This window comes from Vanellus vanellus (assembly GCF_965231255.1).
Source record: "Vanellus vanellus genome assembly, chromosome: 7".
Classification (NCBI taxonomy): domain Eukaryota; kingdom Metazoa; phylum Chordata; class Aves; order Charadriiformes; family Charadriidae; genus Vanellus; species Vanellus vanellus.
Genome location: NC_138912.1, coordinates 710,276 through 728,802, shown reverse-complemented (window position 1 = coordinate 728,802; position 18,527 = coordinate 710,276). Strand labels below are relative to the sequence as shown.

The following is an 18,527-nucleotide window of genomic DNA, read 5'->3' as shown; positions in this document are numbered from 1 at the left end:
TATAAAGGAGAGAATAAACACACTGGAAATGTCCTAATATTTTTTGTGTCCAACTATTCTTAGTATTTACCATGATATCAATGAGTTTTTCCCCCAATATTCATGAACATTTTTCCGGTTACTTAGAAATTATTTAACACTAGTTTTCAATAAACTAGAGCTGACTGATTTTTTAAATGTTGACTATTTGATTAGGTTTCAGATTTCAAGCAGAAACAGAAAGGGATCTTTTCTATTTTCTGCGAATTTTCTTTCTTGCCTTCTCTCTTTCTCTCCTGTTTGCCTCTCGACATCTTTCTGATGTCACTCCCAAAAACCAGAAGATGCTGTAAATCAGTAGCAAAAAGCCATGCGCTTAATGAGCGTGGAAGGGATAGGGGAAATCTCCGATAACAGGGGAATTACTGATTTGGGAGATCCTGTGGCTTAGCTGCGTGTTGGGTGCTGACCCTCACCCCCGGGCTCGCCGTGGTGCGCAGAGCCTGGGGCGGCCGTCTGTCCCGGGCTGCGCAGAGCGCGCGGTGCCCTGCGGCTCACTGGGCTGCGCCGCCCGTGGTCGGGGGTTTGTATACTGTTCGGTACCGGTACCCCCACGGTTTAGGGGGGTTTGGTTTTGAAGTATCAGCAGTATGGAAAAAAATCTTGCAGAAGTCATGGTTTATGCTTACTTTTTTTCCTCACAATACAACCTTGGGCTGGCAGTGGGTTTTGTAAATTACTTAAACACGGTTTTTACTATACATTTACACTTAAGTAAATTACTTAAACACGGTTTTTACTATACATATTTTAATGGTTATATTGGACTAAACCAGACTGCTGATATGCAGGGTCTCTAGTAGGTAAACTGCGTTTAGAGTGGGTATATCACCATCATTAAATGTACTTAATTTTCTGTGTAGTATTTAATTAACAATATCAAACTGTAAGAGGCAGATGTCCTGACAGAGAACTAAATGAACTAAGTTTCTATCCTATGATAGGACAATTCGGGCAAAGCGAGCTGAGAAGTGCAGATCGGTCGCCGAAAGGGAGCTGAAAGAGGAACAAGCTTTATTTGACCAAAGGAAAAAGCAAGTATTACAATGTCATTGTTTTAAAAAAGTTGTTGTTTACCTTCTAAATAGGTTGCCTAGTTGGGTATTTATAAGGAAAAAAAGTAATTTCAAGTATTTTGCGCTACAAGTGGAATTACAGGGAGTGCTTTTCTTTACAAAATGCAGTGCTCCAAAGCAACAAGAGAGGTGACTTGCCAGGCTTCTTACCAACTCGGCCGTGGAACTCCATGAATTCCCATTCCAACTGAGCAGACAATAAATCCTTTTCAGTTACTGTATATGTTACATTCTATGTAAACTTAAATTTATCTTTGCTGACAGAAGGCTACAGCTAGAGGGCAAACAGCGTATGACATAAAAATGTGATACATCTGGGGCATGAAAAGTATATGTATTGAACAAATTTTGCTGAAAGAACTTGTTTATATCTCTGCATATTTTCCCACTACACGCGTGCATTTGGACTGCTCTTCAGAAATCAGTCCACTTACTGCAGACCCAAGAAATGAGACTCAACCTTAGTCCTAATTTGTACCATTTTAACACCTTTTTTCTTTTATAACGAGTTATAAAAGTCATGTTACAGAACAAATGCACCAGACGGTTGTGTTCTGAAAGGGCAATGCCCTGGATTTGGGGGGTGCACAGGTGGAGCTCTGGGCTCCGGCGGTTTGGGTTAAATCTGGTGTGCTTTGGTGCTCCCAGGGCATCCCTGCCCCAGGAGAGAGGGAACACCAGGCGGAGAGGAGCAGGACCAGGGGATCTTTTTTTGCCCTTGCCGTCATGCAGGGAACGCCGTTGGTTCCTAAGAACTGTGTGTTTAGGTGCTCGCGAGTGGGCAGGGGGCAACCATTTGGCCAGGGCTAGTGAAAATGAGCCTGCCTGTGCCGCAAGGTGTTTAACTGGTCGTGTGTGCAGCGGCAGTGACCACTGGGAAGAAACGCTGAGCTTTCCCGTGCCCTGCCCTGCCCTGCCTTTTAATGGTGGCTGTCTGTTGTTGTGACCCTCATTCATTCCCAGGTGAGATGCTGACACAAAGGAGGAGTTCAGCTTCTTGCTGGGCTTTGATGTGAGCGTTCCTTAGCTTTCTGAATGGTTGCAGACAGGATCTAGAGGTCAAGAGGAAAACACTGGGAAGACTTTAGGAAAGCGTCCATAACAAGAGACTGGGGACAATGTCTGCTGTTTTTTAAAGTATTAATTTATGAAGTGTTACTATAGTTGACAAGTATTTTTAAGGAGACAGTGGAAATGAAGGAAGAGGATTACTCTGCTTGTGAGCCAGACAGTGGCAGTACAAGGAGAAGTGGCCTGAAACTTAGGACCAAAACAGAGAAGAGCTGCAGAATCTCTGCGGACATTCAGAATCAGAGTAGAAATCATATTAATGGGACCTTTGTTGATGAATCTTAAAAATGTGATGGGTCAGATTACATTGTATGGTAGAACTTTTTGTGGTACAATTGTCTACTTCTTCTTTATGTTCACTTAAATTTACTCGGTATCTAAACTTACCAAGTTTAAACTATAGTCCAGAGATGAACCGTGTAGCTCGTTACCAGTCCTCTGCGCAATTGAATTTGTCTGCCTGGCTTTTGTTTGAATCTGTGTCCTGCTCTTCGCTGCTCTGTTCCTCCACTGAACTGGGCAGTGAGGGGGGCTCTTTGCAGTTCTCGTCTTCCTTTGGTAGGTTGTCAGGCGGCGGCCCCTGGTATTTTCTCCTTGTTAGCAATCGGTGTATCTGATACACACGTGTACCGTTCAGCTGTAAATGGCTGAGCACGTGAACAAGAGTCGTCACATTCACCTCTTCAGTTATGGCTTTAAAAGCTTGATATAAATTAACTTTTTCAGCAATAAAGAAGTGCTTCAGGAGTGGCGCAGCCAAGCGAAGTTGATGAAAGGAAAAAAGGAAATGTTTAGATTTTCACCTACAAATGCAGATACGGTATGTAACAGGAAATAGCAAGGTAGGACACTGGAAAAAACAATCCATTAATGATACCCTTTGGTTTATTTTCTTTATAGCCCATATATTTAAGTGTAAAGCTTAAAAAGAGAAAACCAGAACTTTAAATGCCAGCATTTGGCAATGGCTTTGCAGACCCTGTCTCCGGTGTCTGCCTGGCCTGGGGCCCCCGCGTGAAGTGCTGCAGCCCCACGTGCAGTGGGGGAGTTGCCAGATCCTTCAAACTGCTATTCAAAATCTGTAGTGGCTCCAATAATCAGGCTACTCGGAGGCGTTAAAACAGAAGTGTGTATGTTGAAATAGGATTTTTTAAATTATTGAACGCCTCCAATATGAGATGTTGCCTCTGCCAAACTGAATTTGAAGTCGGCTGGATTTTCTGGGTCCTCCAGGAACTTGTAAACGCTGGCATGTGAAGGGAGGGGACCTCACTTCTGGTTCTTTCTGAGTGCATGCGAAAGGCCTGGAAAGTTTTTTTCTCCAAAGTAACAAACGTTAAAACAAGAATCTCAAAAAACAATTCCCATTAGTTTTGCTATTAGATTCTCATTCCTTATATGCAGTATCAAAAAAGATGAGGTGCTGAAAATGAAAACGTGAATATTTCAGTGCTCTGGTGTGAAAATGAACTGTACCATAGCCACCGAGTAAGGCAGCGAGAGATGATCAGTGAAGGAACTTGCAATGCGGTCGGAGTTTTTCTCTGTGAAGGATTCTTTCATCTCAGTTTCATGATTGCTGGGCATACTACTTTTAACGGTGGAAGTGTGGAAAAATACTGAAATTCATTGGAAATGTCAGTAGGTTTTAAATTAATATGAATTATATCCCTCCGTGATAAAAAGGGGATTTGTACAGGTTTAACATTAAATTTTATTATCCGCTTAGCAACACCTGGTGCTCAAACAACAAAAAAGGACCCTTGTATAAAACTTTTCTAGAATTGTAGGGAAATTTTCAATTCAACATCTGGCCCAACCAAACATTTTTTTTGTATACATTTTAAAAGTAAGAACAAAGCAGCCACACTCCCAGTTTACTAGGGTTTTTTACTCTTTTTTTTCTTTTTTTTTAACCCCAGATTTTTTAAACTAAGCCCAATTGTGTTACTGAGTGCATCCATGCTTGGCGAGCTGCCTTTCCGAACTGCAGTTTATCAAACAGGAGGTTACACAGGTCTCCCAGCGACCACAGGTGCCCCCGTTCGGAGCCTGGGCTCCCCGGGCAGAGGGGACGGCGGGCACCGACACCAGTGACCCGCGGTGGCTGCCGTTTTCGCTGACTGTGCAGGAACCTGGGCTTCTGACCCGGGCAGTGTATGCATGTTAATACAACCCTTTTTCTCCTTTCCATTCACCCGTGGTGTGACATTTTCCACCAATTAAACAGCGTTTCTTAATCCTGGCAGCAGGACTTTGCTTAACCTGCAGCGCGGCGGGGGCGTACGGGAGCCAGCCCGCCGGCCAGGCAGTGTCTGTCCGCAGCCCCCTTCTCTCGCCCGGCGGCAGCGCTCGGCGTCATCTTTGGTTACTTTAGCAAAATAGAAATTTTGATTTAAACGGATTTTTTTCAGACAATACTATTTAGGATACAATACTAAACCATTTTGGAGCTGATGGCTGGAAAAGTGATAGGAGCGGGATTTTATTGCACTTCACGCATCTCCAAGGGAGTTGTTTCCTAAGGTTCAGTTCCCGGGCTTTTCCACCTGAGTTTCTTGGACCGTGATTATTCATTGCTGGCTTTTGTTGTCCTGAAAGTGAAATACACAAATGTAATGCTTCTGTCCCCGATAACGTCTTACCGCAGCAGTCGAGCAAAGCCAGGCGGGTTTGCTCGGTGCCGGGGGAGGTTTGCTGGCGCGGGTCTGTGCGGAGCACGGGCAGCCTGCGTTCGGGCGGGCCAGCGCACGGCTGCGTCGCCATGCGGTACACAGCGGTGCTTTATCCATGACTACACTGGCACCAGTACCATATTCTGACTACTGGGTAGGATTAACAATATTTATTTGTGCTTCGTTAATTTTACACAGACTTTACTGTGTGAAGTTATCCTCTTTGTGTATATGGATCAGACCAACGTGGGTCACTTATTTCCTGCTTTCCCTGCACTTTAGGCTGATGATGTAAATGTGACAGTTCCAGAAACCGGTTTGTCGGGTAGCAATATTCAACATCGAGGGTAATGCCACACTGCTCAAAGCAGGAGCGCGACCAGAAGCAGGCTGTGTGAGAAAGGGGCATCTTGCTGCCATGAAGAGCAGGGCCGGGGCTGCCCGCGCCCCTTGGGTTTTGCTGGCAGCGCGGTCCTGAAGTCCTGCTGAAGCACTGCAGCCTCCCCGCTGGGTTACTGGTCTGGGTGAAGCCGGGCAGTCCGCTTTCGCTGGGGAGGAAGGTCTTTGTTTTGGGCAACCTGACGGATTATTTTTAGGACTATAGAGATTCAGCTAGCACAGAGGAGAACTGAATTTGGAATGACGAGAGAAGGATTAAGTACATTGTTACGTGATACAATTAAACGGTCCTCATTTTTCTATTCTGTGTTCCCACATACATAAATGGGGAGAACAGTGTGTTCACTCCCAGAGAACAATTCTTGACTTTCTCCTGTAAAAGCTTTTTCTTCTCTAAAAAAAAAAAAACAAAACCCAAACAAGCCGAACATATTTAGCTACTTGCAGTGATATAAGTGATACACATCCAGAGTGATAAGAAATGACGGGTCTATAAGGGCATCAGCGGTGCGGGGCAGCAGCGCTGCGGGAGCCGCGGTGCTCTCCATACCCGCCCGCGCCCGCCTGTAACGCCAGATGGCACCGCAGGACCACGTCCGCGCTGACGCGCCCCGCGGCACACTCCTCTCACCTAATACAGACTGAAACGAGCAAGAGCTTTGCAACACGCTCTCGTATTTTTATACTAACAGCATTTAATTGTTGCTCTCGTTTCGTGTATTTCTTTGATCTCAGAACATCTTGGTCGAAGCAGTTTTCGTAATTCCTTGAGTGTTACAGAGAATATTCCTTCACTTAACCCTAAAGATTCTAGTTTTCAATTTGTTCTTGTTGGAAGGGAGGGGGGAACACAAGGCAGCTACCCTTACGTAAGAAAACTTAAAATATTTTTCTTAAAATTATGGGATTGTCTTGGATTTAGAATCTTAGTTTTGAGTAATTACGATGAAGGCGTGGGCAGGTGGGTAACGGTTGTTCTTGGTTGCCATTGCACACCTTGCCTTTCTCAAAAGTAATTGCTCTTTTTGGATGTCGGAGTCAGATCAGCATGAGCATGCCATGCCATTTCTGCGCTGGCTTCGCCTTAATTGATGATGTCATAAGGGACAGTTGTGGAAATGGATTTGTTGGGTAGCATTTTCCTTCCGTTAGCCGGTTGACTTTCTTTGCAGCAGTGCAGTTACAGGAGCATAGTCATAGGCAATACTATTAGAATATAATTGTCAGTTTTATTGTAAGCCGGTTTGGAGGTAAGCTTTTGCACTGAGAAAAATGAAGTGCCTATAAAATATTTCAAATCTACCGCAATAACTTTTCATAGTGCAAAACCTTGGGAATTTATTAACTTGAAGCTTAGGTAAGGTGCTTTGTCTGGGAAATAATTTGGCTTCACTGAATAGTTTTGAGTTTTTAAAGGCTTTCAACCTGGCAGAACAAAACCCAAATCTTTTGTAGCTTTATTTGGAAAATGCCGAGGGAAGGGCCTAACCCTACAACCAAGTGCTAAGGACCAGGTGTGTGGGAATGTGGAGGTAGGGCTTTGACTTAGCTCTTCCACAAGTCACTCCACAAAAGACCGTTGGGTCAGTGTCCGTCAGTATTTCCCATTAGAGCTGTATTCTGTATGTCCCCTGACACAAAGAGACGGGGACTGTGCAGCCCCGCGGCCAGGACCGCTGGCAGAAGTGGGTAAGGGCAGGGTGCCGGCTGCTTTTGCACTGGGGCAGAGGAGGACGTTGAAGCCGCCCTTCCTCCCTCAGGGAAATACGAGGTGTCGGCGCTTCTGAGCCTCTTCCCACCCTCTCTCCTGGAAATACTGTTTTCTTACCAAGTGGCCCTATTGTCCTGCCTACTTTTGCTCCCCGGATTTGGCTAACATAATTAGAAAACACACGTTTGGCCGCCTTTTTCCCAGGCTGCGGAGATGTGTTCCTTGCGTTGCAGACAGGGCTGGACTCGCAGGGTGCTCCGCTGCCCACGCAGCCAGCGCCTGAGGAAATACGTCCTCTCAATACGCATTGCTCAAGTGCGCTCTCTCTAGAACACGTTTCTTAAGACTGATACATTTCCACAAAACTGGCTTTGTATTTTAGTAAAATGGAAAAAATATTGCCAAAACATCTCCAATTGTTCCTGCGTATCAGTGCGGGTAATCCCCCAGGGCCACGCTGCCACGTTGGGGCGGGTTTGGGGTTAGCAGTGCCAAAATGGGATGATGGCAGTTCTATGGACTCGAGCACCACAAGCTGCTTTTTAACTTCTTTGATAAATCAGAATGCGATTCTATGCCACTGAGCCACGTTCCTGAGGCTCAGGCATCGTTGCGAGTTGTAGCCACACATGCCATTAGGAGAGCTGTCTGCTGTGGGCTACTAAACACGGGAAAGTCCTCTTCCTGTTCTTCAGTAACATGAGACCAGGCAAATACCTCTTTCAGCTATAATTAATGGTAAATGCATCTCTACCTGGAAAAATTTCAGATGGGATAGAATTTGAAAAGATAGACTATTTTGCCAATTAGCATTACTATTAGCACAGTATTCTAGATTTGAAAATATATCTATAAATTTCCCATTCTTCCCCTTGTTTTTGCTCCTAAACTTTGCATGCTGTCATGCCTGTCACCATCCTGACATCTTTAGACCTGAGTACCTTTTATAAAATTATTCTGTGCTTCTACTAGGGATAAAATTCACGTATTCTTCATAATGATTACTGAAGTATCTAATTACGTAGCAATGTAAAGGGAACTCGGTTCTCTGAGCGAGTCCGGAGGCGAGGCACTGCAGGCGCTGGCCTGTCCTGCTTTTCACCTAAGTCTCAGCCTCCCTGCGAGCGCCTCCTCAAAAACATTGACTGGTTTTAAAACTGTTTCAGAGAAAACAGTCTGAAGGTGGTGTGAGCCGGGCTGTGTGAAATGCCCCGGCACCCTGAGGCTGTGCGCTGCCTCCGGACCTGCCCAGGGACCTGCTTAATTTACCTGCAGTGGATTTGTGAAGGTCGGGGGGAAGAACAAACCACGCAGACCAAAATCGGGAGTTTCTGAAGACTGTCGGTGCAGGAAGTTCTACGAGATGTTAGGAGCTTCAGACGCACCTGGGTGGCACGGGTACCCGCCCCTGGCAGGGGGCACGCTGCTTGGGGCTGCGGGGTGTCTTCTTGCGTTATTAAGCAATTAGCCTTTGTGAGTTTTTCACTATATGCTAAGAGTAAAGCAGCAGCATTAATCTGAATTTGAATCATTTAAACAGATTTGTTTTATCTGGTTTTCTTCCCCAGATCTTGGGGAAATAAGACTTTTGTAAATAAATATGAAATAAATATTTCATCTGTGAATGTTACAACTTAGCTGAAGGCACTGACAGCACAGGGGTACAAGATGCAGACTTCAGTTGTAGGACTCTGGCTCCCGCCATTGTGGCCGTAGCAGAACCCATGAGCACAGTGCTCATGCAGCGCCCGTTGGCTCCACAGCATCGTTATCGTTTTAGGGGGGGGGGGGGGGAAGGTGTTCAAGCCAAGCCTTCTCACAGCTTTGATTTTTGGTTTACTGGGCTCCGTGTTAAGCCCCCGTCCAAAACTGGAAGCGTGTTCATGCTGTGTGACAAGTGGGAAAACACATGGGAAGTGTGTTCCTAAGAGCCTCTCCCACAGTGTGGCACAGCGTCGAGCGGTGCTGGCGGCCGGTGCGCCACAGCGCTGCCCGGGGCTGCCGGGGGGGCAGTGACCGAACGCCCCTCGCAGCAGTCCCCAGCAGGCACTGGGCACTAACCACGGCTTTGAAGATCTACTGCCTTTAGAGCGCTTTTAATTTCAGTATGAAGCCAGTTTTAATTGCTATCATTCCCATATAATGTGTCAGCCTTGTATTTTGCTGTAGATACCAAGAGATACGCCATACGCTACGGATGATATCGGTTACTACGCCATGAAAGAGGGAACTGAGAAACGGGACCATACACCTGCAAAAATGGAAGAAAGGTTGCTGAAAGTAAAAGTTGAAGCCGCAAAGTGAGTGCTAAAAAGATAAGATTATAAATTGTCCCTATGTAACGCTATTGATGACTTCCATTTAATTTTGTTAGTATGAAAGTTTAAATTTATTTATTGCTATCTGCGAAGTAAAAAACCTGCACACTAATCAACGAACACTGTGACTAAAAGAGAAATAAAAAACCAAGTTAATTCCAGGCTTATTAAAAAAAATATGTTTTAAAAGATAATCACTAGCGCTTTGAGACTTGCGCCTGAGCTATATGCGTTTGCTCCTTCACGTACAATGCAATACCACGACAAGAAGCGTGCTGCTAAAACAATTCTTACTTTATTATAGTAATACTTTATTTGAATAATAAACCAACTAATTAATAGTACTGCTATATTGTCTTAATACAGTGAGTGTGAGCCAGAGGGCTGACTAGAAATTGAGCGTCTCTGGTCCTTTTTGCAAAAGGAACTAAACAAGTCTCAACTGCTTGATGGCCTCACCTTGACAGGCTCCTCCTGGAGTGTACACTCACGTACCTGTCTCAATTGTTCTACCCTGTCAGCTGGGCTGGGAAATACCTGAAATCATTCTTCTTTATGAGACAGGAAAAAAAAAAAAAAAAAAAAAAAAAAAGAGGAGTGGGGAGAAGTGTGAACACGTCCCAGATTTTTAAGAGCCTGTAAAATGCATGATGCTGGTTTGAGAGGGTGTTCGAATTGAGTTTCAGGGTTTTTTCTATTTGTTTCTAACTTATATGGGGAAAGCTTGAAATGTTCTGTTTGTTTTTCTGATTACAAGATGTGTTGGTTTCCTCCATTTTGCACTTCTAAAAATATGAGGCTGTAACTTGACTAACTGTACAAGCACGTTCCAGTTGATAATCTCAGGACATAACTACTAAACAGATGTCTGTAAATCAAGGAACATTTTAATCAGATTTAAGGAAAAATACATTTTATTATACTGTCTTGTAATATGGAAGAGAGGTGGTTACAGATATCACGGCTGTGGCCAGACAGGTCTGATGAGCACAAACAGTAAAGTACAGTAAATACATTTATTTAACAGTCGTTCATAGTTCAGTCCTGTTCTTGCATTGGCCTTTGCACCTGCGTGAGTATCCCCAGTGCATGGAGAGCACTGGTCAGTTGTACTCTCCTGTATTTCTGCTGTCCAACATGATTATAAATGTACAGGCACGAGGGCTGAAAAGCCGTTCGCGTGTGCTGTAGATGCTTTGGCCATTTGCACGGGGTACAGCTCAGCACCCTTTGGAATGCCCCTGCAGTCAGTTCCACCCACTGCTTGTGCTGAACTCCCCATCGCTGTTTCCTCCTTTGAATTACCGGACCTCGTTCAGCTTCCCCGACCACACGCCTCTCCTTTCTCCCTTTGTCATTCCACTGCCTTGTTCACAGAAAGTCTTCCAGCTTCTGCAGCAACCGTGGAAAGGACCTGCCAAAACCAGTCCCCCGCACGACCAAACTCTGACCTATCCCCAGAGCACCGTCGAGCTTAGGCACCGAGCGAGGCGAGGGGGTGATTTACATAAATAACGAACGGCATAAACAGATGCCTGCAAGTGTAAGAGCCGACGTATGAGACAGCGGTGCAAGAGCACCACGTAGTGCGTGTGCCACAAAGTGCGTATTAACAAAGGCAAAGCCACAGCGTTTTGCTTGTTTCGCTCTCTATGTCTGTATTTACATTGTTGGCAGAAATGGGTTAAATACTTGAAACTGGAAGCAGAAAGGTCAATGAATATAACACAACTGAAATAATAGTTTGACCATGTTTACTTAGATATCTCAGAGAACAGAAACTGGAACAGCGCCTCAAACAGCACATGCAAATGATGAAAGGAAGAGGAGAAAAATTGAAAGGAACATCCCAAGTGGAAGTGAAGGGAGCAAAACAAGCCACTGGGACAGTGAGTGTCTTCTCTTTTTTGGCAAATACAGTAAACGCAGTGGTCTATGCTGATGAACACTGTTTAATTTGGCATTTCGTTCATTTCTGAAAAATCTCAGGTACCAAACATTTTAAAATTAAAACTGTTAAAAAGTAAAATTTTGGTTTTGCTCATGGTAAAATTGTATGTACGTGTACATGTACACAACATGCACATATATAAACAGACATAAAACTTCTGTAGTGCTTTGAGTCTTTCAAAAGCAAAGCCAGAATTCTGAGACAGAAGACAAAACCCAAGAAAAGCGTGGAAGATGGCCGAAGATTAGTAGAAAACTCAGTAGACAAGGACGATGATTTTTGTCGTGTGCTGTACAAGCCATTCGATGCAAGTGGTTAATACAGCAAAAAGTTGAAATTCAGAATTACCCATTTACACTTGGACAGAGGACTCATACATGATATAGACCTTGAGACATCAGTAAGTGTCCTGATTGGGAAGAGAAAATTGAGAGCTGTCATTAAAGGTGGCGTAGCTGTAAAATGTATTTCCTTATTGCAACATTATTAGGAATTCTTTTGCCTTGACTGAAAGTGTTACTTCAGTTTTCTGAACCGCGTCGGTAGTCAAAGTGAAGTTACGTATCTTTCAGTAAAATGAGTCAGTGCTCTGCAGTTACGTTGTTTGCTGTGCATAACCAAGATGCTCAGCTCAAAGTCAGTTTTGCCTCAAGAGCCCGGGCTGGTTTTTGGTTCCCGTGGGTATGAGATGGCTGCTGGCACTGACCGCTCTCCGCAGGGCGGCGTGGCCAGCGCTGGGCGCTGCGCTGGAGCACCCGGGACCAGCAAGCCGGCAGCGGGGCCTCTCCCTCCGCTGCCCCATCTCCTTTCTCTCGAATTCTGATCTTGTCAGATTCAAATCAGCAAACTGTCTTAGAAATACATTTCCTGAGGGCAGAGCGAGTACAAATGCTCTCGATGGTTTTTGAGTGCCATGGCGCGTTATGTCGGAATCACACATTCTAATCAAGCAAGAAAGCTGTGGGCCCACTGTTGAACGAGACAGGAGCCATGGTGACAGAGGATGCGGAGAAGGCGGAGTTATTGAATGCCTTCTTTGCGTTGGTCGCAAGGTCGGCCGAGCCCTCAGGAGTCCCAGACCTTGGAGAAAGTAACAGGGAAAGAGGAAGACTTCCCCTGGGTTGAGGAGGATCAATTAGATATTCACAAGTCCATGGGCCCTGATGGGATGCACCCGAGAGTGCGGAGGGAGCTGGCAGAGGTCATTGCTGGGCCACTCTCCACCATCTTTGAAAGGTCCTGGAGAACAGGTGAGGTGCCTGAGGACTGGAGGAAAGCCAATGTCACTCCGGTCTTCAAAAATGGCAAGAAGGAGGACCCGGGGGGCTACAAGCCGGTCAGCCTCACCTCCATCCCTGGAAAGATGATGGAACAGCTTGTTCTGGGCGTCATCTCAAGGCACGTGGAGGAAGAGAAGGCTATCAGAAGTACTCAGCATGGATTCACCAAGGGGAAATCATGCCTGACTAATCTGATAGCCTTCTATGATGGTGTGACTGGATGGATAGATGAGGGAAGAGCCATGGATGTGTTCTACCTTGACTTCAGCAAGGCGTTCGACACAGTCTCCCACAGCATCCTCACAGGGAAGCTTAGGAAGAGTGGGTTAGATGAGTGGACAGTAAGGTGGATAGAAAACTGGTTGCAAGACAGAGCTCAGAGGGTTGTAGTTAGGGGCACAGAGTCTAGTTGGAGGTCAGTGACGAGTGGTGTTCCCCAGGGGTCAGTACTGGGTCCAGTCCTGTTCAATATTTTCATCAACGACTTGGATGAGGGGATAGAGTGCACCCTCAGCAAGTTTGCTGATGATACAAAGCTGGGAGGGGTGGCTGACACACCAGAAGGCTGTGCTGCCATACAGAGAGACCTGGACAGGCTGGAGAGTTGGGCGGAGAGGAATCTTATGAAATTCAATAAGGGCAAGTGTGGGGTGCTGCGCCTGGGGAGGAATAACCCCATGCACCAGTACAGGTTGGGGGCTGACCTGCTGGAGAGCAGCTCTGTAGAAAGGGACCTGGGAGTCCTGGTGGACAACAGGATGCCCATGAGGCAGCAACGTGCCCTGGTGGCCAAGAAGGCCAGTGGCATCCTGGGGGGCATCAAGCAGAGTGTGGCCAGCAGGTGGAGGGAGGTCATCCTCCCCCTCTACTCTGCCTTGGTGAGGCCGCACCTGGAGTACTGTGTCCAGTTCTGGGCTCCCTGGGTCAAGAAGGACAGGGAACTGCTGGAGAGGGTGCAGCATAGGGCTACCAAGATGATGAGGGGACTGGAACACCTCTCTTATGAAGAAAGACTGAGGGAATTGGGTCTCTTTAGTCTGGAAAAAAGACGGTTGAGGGGGGACCTGATCAATGCTTATAAATACTTAAAGGGTGGGTGCCAGGAGGATGGGGCCAGGCTCTTTTCAGTGGTGCCCAGTGACAGGACAAGAGGTAACGGGCACAAACTTGAGTATAGGAAGTTCCACCTAAACACGAGGAGGAACTTTTTTACCTTGAGGGTGGCAGAGCACTGGCACAGGCTGCCCAGGGAGGTGGTGGAGTCTCCATCTCTGGAGACATTCCAAACCCGCCTGGACGCGTTCCTGTGCAACCTGCTCTAAGGTGTCCCTGCTCTGGCAGGGGGGTTGGACTAGATGATCTCCAGAGGTCCCTTCCAACACTATGATTCTATGATTCTAAATCACTTTCATTGATGCGTAGAGGAAGTATCGGTGGTACTAAACGTGGCAAAGCCTTTTCTCAGTAAAGAATTACATTGTAGTAATGAACAAACCCCTTGATAATGCACAAGGAATGTGAAATGGTTTCAAAACTGTTTTCTCACTCCAAAGAGGAGGAGCAGACTGTTTGTTGCAGCTCCTCTCACGCGGCAGGGAGGACTTGTGCCTGCTGGGAGTCACCTACGGATGAACCTTCCGCTCCTGGGGAGCCCCGGCAGTCACTGGGTAGAAATACTGGAAAGGCACACGTGGCTGTAGCTGTGGGAACCGATCACGTAAAGGCCATGGATTTCAGAGCCTTGTTTTTGCAGCGCTTGCACCACTTTGCAGTATGTGTCCTTTTGGAAAAAAGAAATTCTGATTTTATTCAAAGCATCTTTTGGCCTCAAACCCGAAGTGATCCAATGCGCTGCAAGTGCGGCCTCCCTCACACACGTAACAGGGCAAACAGGTCGTACATGGTGCAGAGCGTCTGTCCCTATGCCAGGAAATCGTGACACTGTTCTAAAATTACCCGTGTCCCTCCCGTTCCATAACGTCACGCACAGCACAACGCAAGCTGCACGCTCCCAAAATGGAACTCGTTCCTCAAGGTAGGTACAAGAGTCGCGGATGACAACACGAGCCTGGCATTTAGGGTGGACTCCGCAGGGGCCCCGCGCGTCCCGTACCGCGGCTGCCGGCGCTCTGGGAGGGTCTCTGCTCTCACGGGGCGGCACGCGGCTGCAGTTCGGCACGGACAGGTTGCCTGTGCTGTTTCCATTAGCAATCTGTCCTTTGGTTCCCCGAACACACGTTTGAGAGTCTTGACGCTCCTTGGGAGATCCCATCCCTTACTCAGTATCCCCAGGTGCTCTAATTGCAAAGTGCCTTCTGGTTAGCTGCAGTGCCAGGTGTGGCTGCACGGGCTGCTGCCTACTGGCTCCCGAGCCCTCCAGGGCCGGGAACGGCTGTCTGCCACGGCCTGCTGGTCTTTTAAAAGTGGTAATTACCACCCAAAAAGGAATGCATGGCTGGCTGGCAGTTGGGGAACTGTGGGATTTGAGGAGCTCGAGTTCATTCACCAAATCTGAGCGACTTCCAGCCTCACGGCGCGCCGCAGAGACGCGGGGCCGCGTGCTGGCACAGAGGGGCGCGCGCTGCGGAGGGCACGCGTCAAACAGCGCAAAGATGTAATTCTGCTAGCTTAATTGTTTTCATTTTGATTAAAGTTGGTTTATGTGGAACGGACGATCAGGAGCCAAAGCCTGCAAAGATCTACTCATGCGCTTCACTGTGAGCTTTTGTGTACGAAAAGCGTGTAAGCTTGGCATGACGGCCTTCAGTTATTGGGGAACCCCCAAGGGTACTGTATTTTGGATATGACTATATTGTATCCCATAGTATTCACAGAATCACAGGATCACAGAATTTTCAGAGTTGGAAAGGACCTCTAGAGACCACCCAGCCCCACTCCCCTGCCAAAGCAGGAGTGCCCGGAGCACATCCCTCAGGACTGCATCCAGGTGGGTCTTGAAAACCTCCAGAGAAGGGGACTCCCCCCCCTCCCTGGGCAGCCTGTGCCAGTGCTTTTTCAGTACGTATTCAGTACGTATTCATAATGTACTGAATAGTAAAAGGAATAATGTTTTAAAATCTCTGGTTGTGTTTCTAAAAAGCAGAATATTTCCATGCAGACTTTTCAGAGCCTTACTGAATTTCTATCAACTTTCAAGTTTATTACAATTTTGTGAAATATCTAAGTGAATGAATGAGTCTTAATTTTGTAAAAAGTATATTTACATACCAATATTGAGTTGAAACTACTCACAAATATATTTATTCGTAATAAGTTCAGTAGTAGATGTAGTTACTGCTGTTTACTTTCAAAACCTGTTGGGCTTTAGTGCTTCCAGCCCTGTCGTAACCAACAGCTCCTTTATTCCTACAGACTGACCTCTGCATGTATTTGCACTAATGGGATTAGAACCCCCTGTTTCCAGTTCAGCTACTTTAAAACACGTACATATGTAAATGTTGGCTCCGTGTGGGACTGGAGCTGTACATCCCAGCGCATTCTTGTGCTCGCACAGTTGACACGGACGGACAGGTCTGTTTAAGTGTGAGCTCCGGCTCTCGGCTGTGTACACAACTGGCGGCTGCAGAAGGAGCGGGTAGAAATGTGGCCCGTTAGACATACGCACTGCTTTCGGTTCCTAATTATATATACTTATATATCCATTCTCTATTTTTTTGTTTTCTTTTAAATCCGAGGTTGAAGATCTACGGACCAAGCTGACAAAAACAAAAGCCGCCCCTCCCCAGGAGTATCGGCTCACGGCCCTCACGGGGGAGCTGCCACCTCACCCACCAAGAACGCCAGCGCCAAAGACCTTTTCCAGTAGCAAATTCTGATTGCCGGGACTTGTTAAGCCAGGAGGTGCTTACCTTGTAAGAGAGTTACAGAAGCCGCCTCTTCTCGCTTAGTCTGCCCACCTGCCTTTGACAATGTTAAACCCATAACGATAATCAATCCGCTTTAGCTGACTGTAAAATTTTACTTTTTTAGAAGATTTGTGGTACAGTGTTGTAAAGTGTTTTCTTCAGCCTCTCTGCATGTTTTTCTCAAGCGTGTTTCTATGAAAATAAAATGCAAAAATTGTCCCTAAGGTTTGGAGCAGCCATTTGTAATTTTACTAACACCAGGAACTGTGTACTACCGGGTAACTGATTTCATGAATAACATGTCTCTGGCCTCGCGCTGCACGTCCCAGTCATGTCCGACCAGTCGGGGTCTTCATCACAACCCTGTGTTTAATGTCAAATCCTACCCTTACTTAGCTTTAAAGCCACTCTTCAAATGTAGAATGACCTTATTTGCATTCGGCTGTGGTGAAGGCTGTGTCCTTCTCCTGGAGGAGCGGGAGCGGCAGGAGCGTCTCTTGGGTGTCTGTGCTTTGGCTGGAGCCCTGCGGGTGCCCCGGCGCTGCCCCTTCGCCGCTGGGGAGCCTGTGGTGGCCCCTGGGGTGCGGTGCGGTGCGGCGGGGACGGGGGATCCCATCAGGCAGGATGCGGTAACAGCTGAGCCCGAATCCGCGCAGTGTCGCTCCGTGGAGATACGTGGGACTACACAGCGCTGAGTGGAGTTACCAGGACAGGATATCGGGAGCTTTTACCTTCTACTCCCCCAAAACTGCAGCAGTACTTCAGAGAGGGCTTTATTGCAGAAACGCAGTACAGGAGCTGAACCAGTGGCAGTGATCTCCCCATACCCCCGGAGCCCCGGGAAGGGGGTCACAGTACTGAATTTCCCTGAGAGCAGAGGTCTTCCTCCCTCCCGTGCTTTCTGTGTTCTCCCTCTGTCCCCGCTCTCTCTGTCGTCCCCTGCCACGGTCCCATCTTTTGTCCTCCTGGGACAGCGGAGGTGCCTCATGTGGGTCGTTCCCCCACTTTCTGCTCAGTCTACGTGCCTTAAACTGGTGGAAAGTTCAGCCATGGGAACAAACAGTAACGGCACCGAACGGCTCTGTGGGGACAGCAGTGGCAGTGTTTGGTGGGGAAAGATGAATACACAAAAGGTGGAAATTTTTCTTAAGGACAAACGCGGAGCAAGCGCAGGCGATCCTGCGGAGCAGCGGTTCGTCGATGGTAAGGATGCATCGGAGCTGGCCGGGCTGGCTGTCCCAGGGCTTCCCGCGCGCCATGCCCACCTCGCTGGCTCTGCCACCCGGAATTGCACATCGCTGCCTTCCTCATCTCGTACCGGTCATTAACGAGGCTCGCTCAGCCAGTTCTGCTGCCACACAGAGGGAAAGCTCAGAGCAACTCCTTTGGGTCTGGTGCAGTTTTTCTGATGGGTGCTACTTAAAGAGACGTTAATTTGATCCACTTTAGACAAAGTTTCCTTTGAATGTCCATAATACGCGTGTTTATGCAGTCTGTCCACTGTTTCCATACTGGTAATTGTGTATTGATTGACTCTGTGTAGTCCATAGTGGTCGACATCGGACCCGAGTTACGTGCAGAGTCACTGGATTTAATGAGCGCGTGTGACTGTCAAAACTGCCTTAATAATTTCTGAGCAGTTTTGGAGGTAGATTTTCTGTAAAAAACTTTCTGTATCACCATGTCTTGGATGATGCTTCCAAAAATCCTTTTCCCTCTGAAAATTAGTACGGATTTCTCTGCCCTTGATGACATCAGAACTTTCCTCTCCGCTTGCCCATTGCTGGCAATGTATTTTCAAGGTTTTGCAGAAAGTCAAGGCTGCCCCAGAACCACAGTCTGTCCTGTCCTCTAGATACGGCGATTGCAACATTAACAAGTGTCCGCAATAAACAATACCAAATACCAGCTCAGTTGAGGGCCATTGTTTTTATTTTGCTGCTTAGATTAACAGAGAAAATAGCACCTAATACTACTCATGTGAGTAAACATTTATTAGCCCTTTTTGGTGACTCTCTACTTGGAACCCACATGAAGCTCTGCGGGTTCATGTTTGGGTCTCGGTCCTTTGGGTACAGCGAGAGGTCGGCGTTAGTCAACAGCAGAGACACTGTATTAATTCCCCGTGAATCCGCGTCCCT

General features: G+C 46.9%; 1 protein-coding gene across 1 annotated transcript in view; it reads left to right on the top strand.

The window, feature by feature from the left end:
• The window catches only part of LRRC27 (leucine rich repeat containing 27), a gene marked incomplete at both ends in the record, with an annotated part of 34,644 nt that extends 16,622 nt beyond the window's left edge, over window positions 1-18,022 (top strand). The window contains 3 exons of the mRNA XM_082486378.1: window positions 9,141-9,271; window positions 11,052-11,178; window positions 17,930-18,022. Coding sequence (XP_082342504.1) covers window positions 9,141-9,271; window positions 11,052-11,178; window positions 17,930-18,022 — 351 coding nt within the window. The remainder of the gene's footprint in view (window positions 1-9,140; window positions 9,272-11,051; window positions 11,179-17,929) is intronic.
• Window positions 18,023-18,527: the final 505 nt, after the last annotated feature.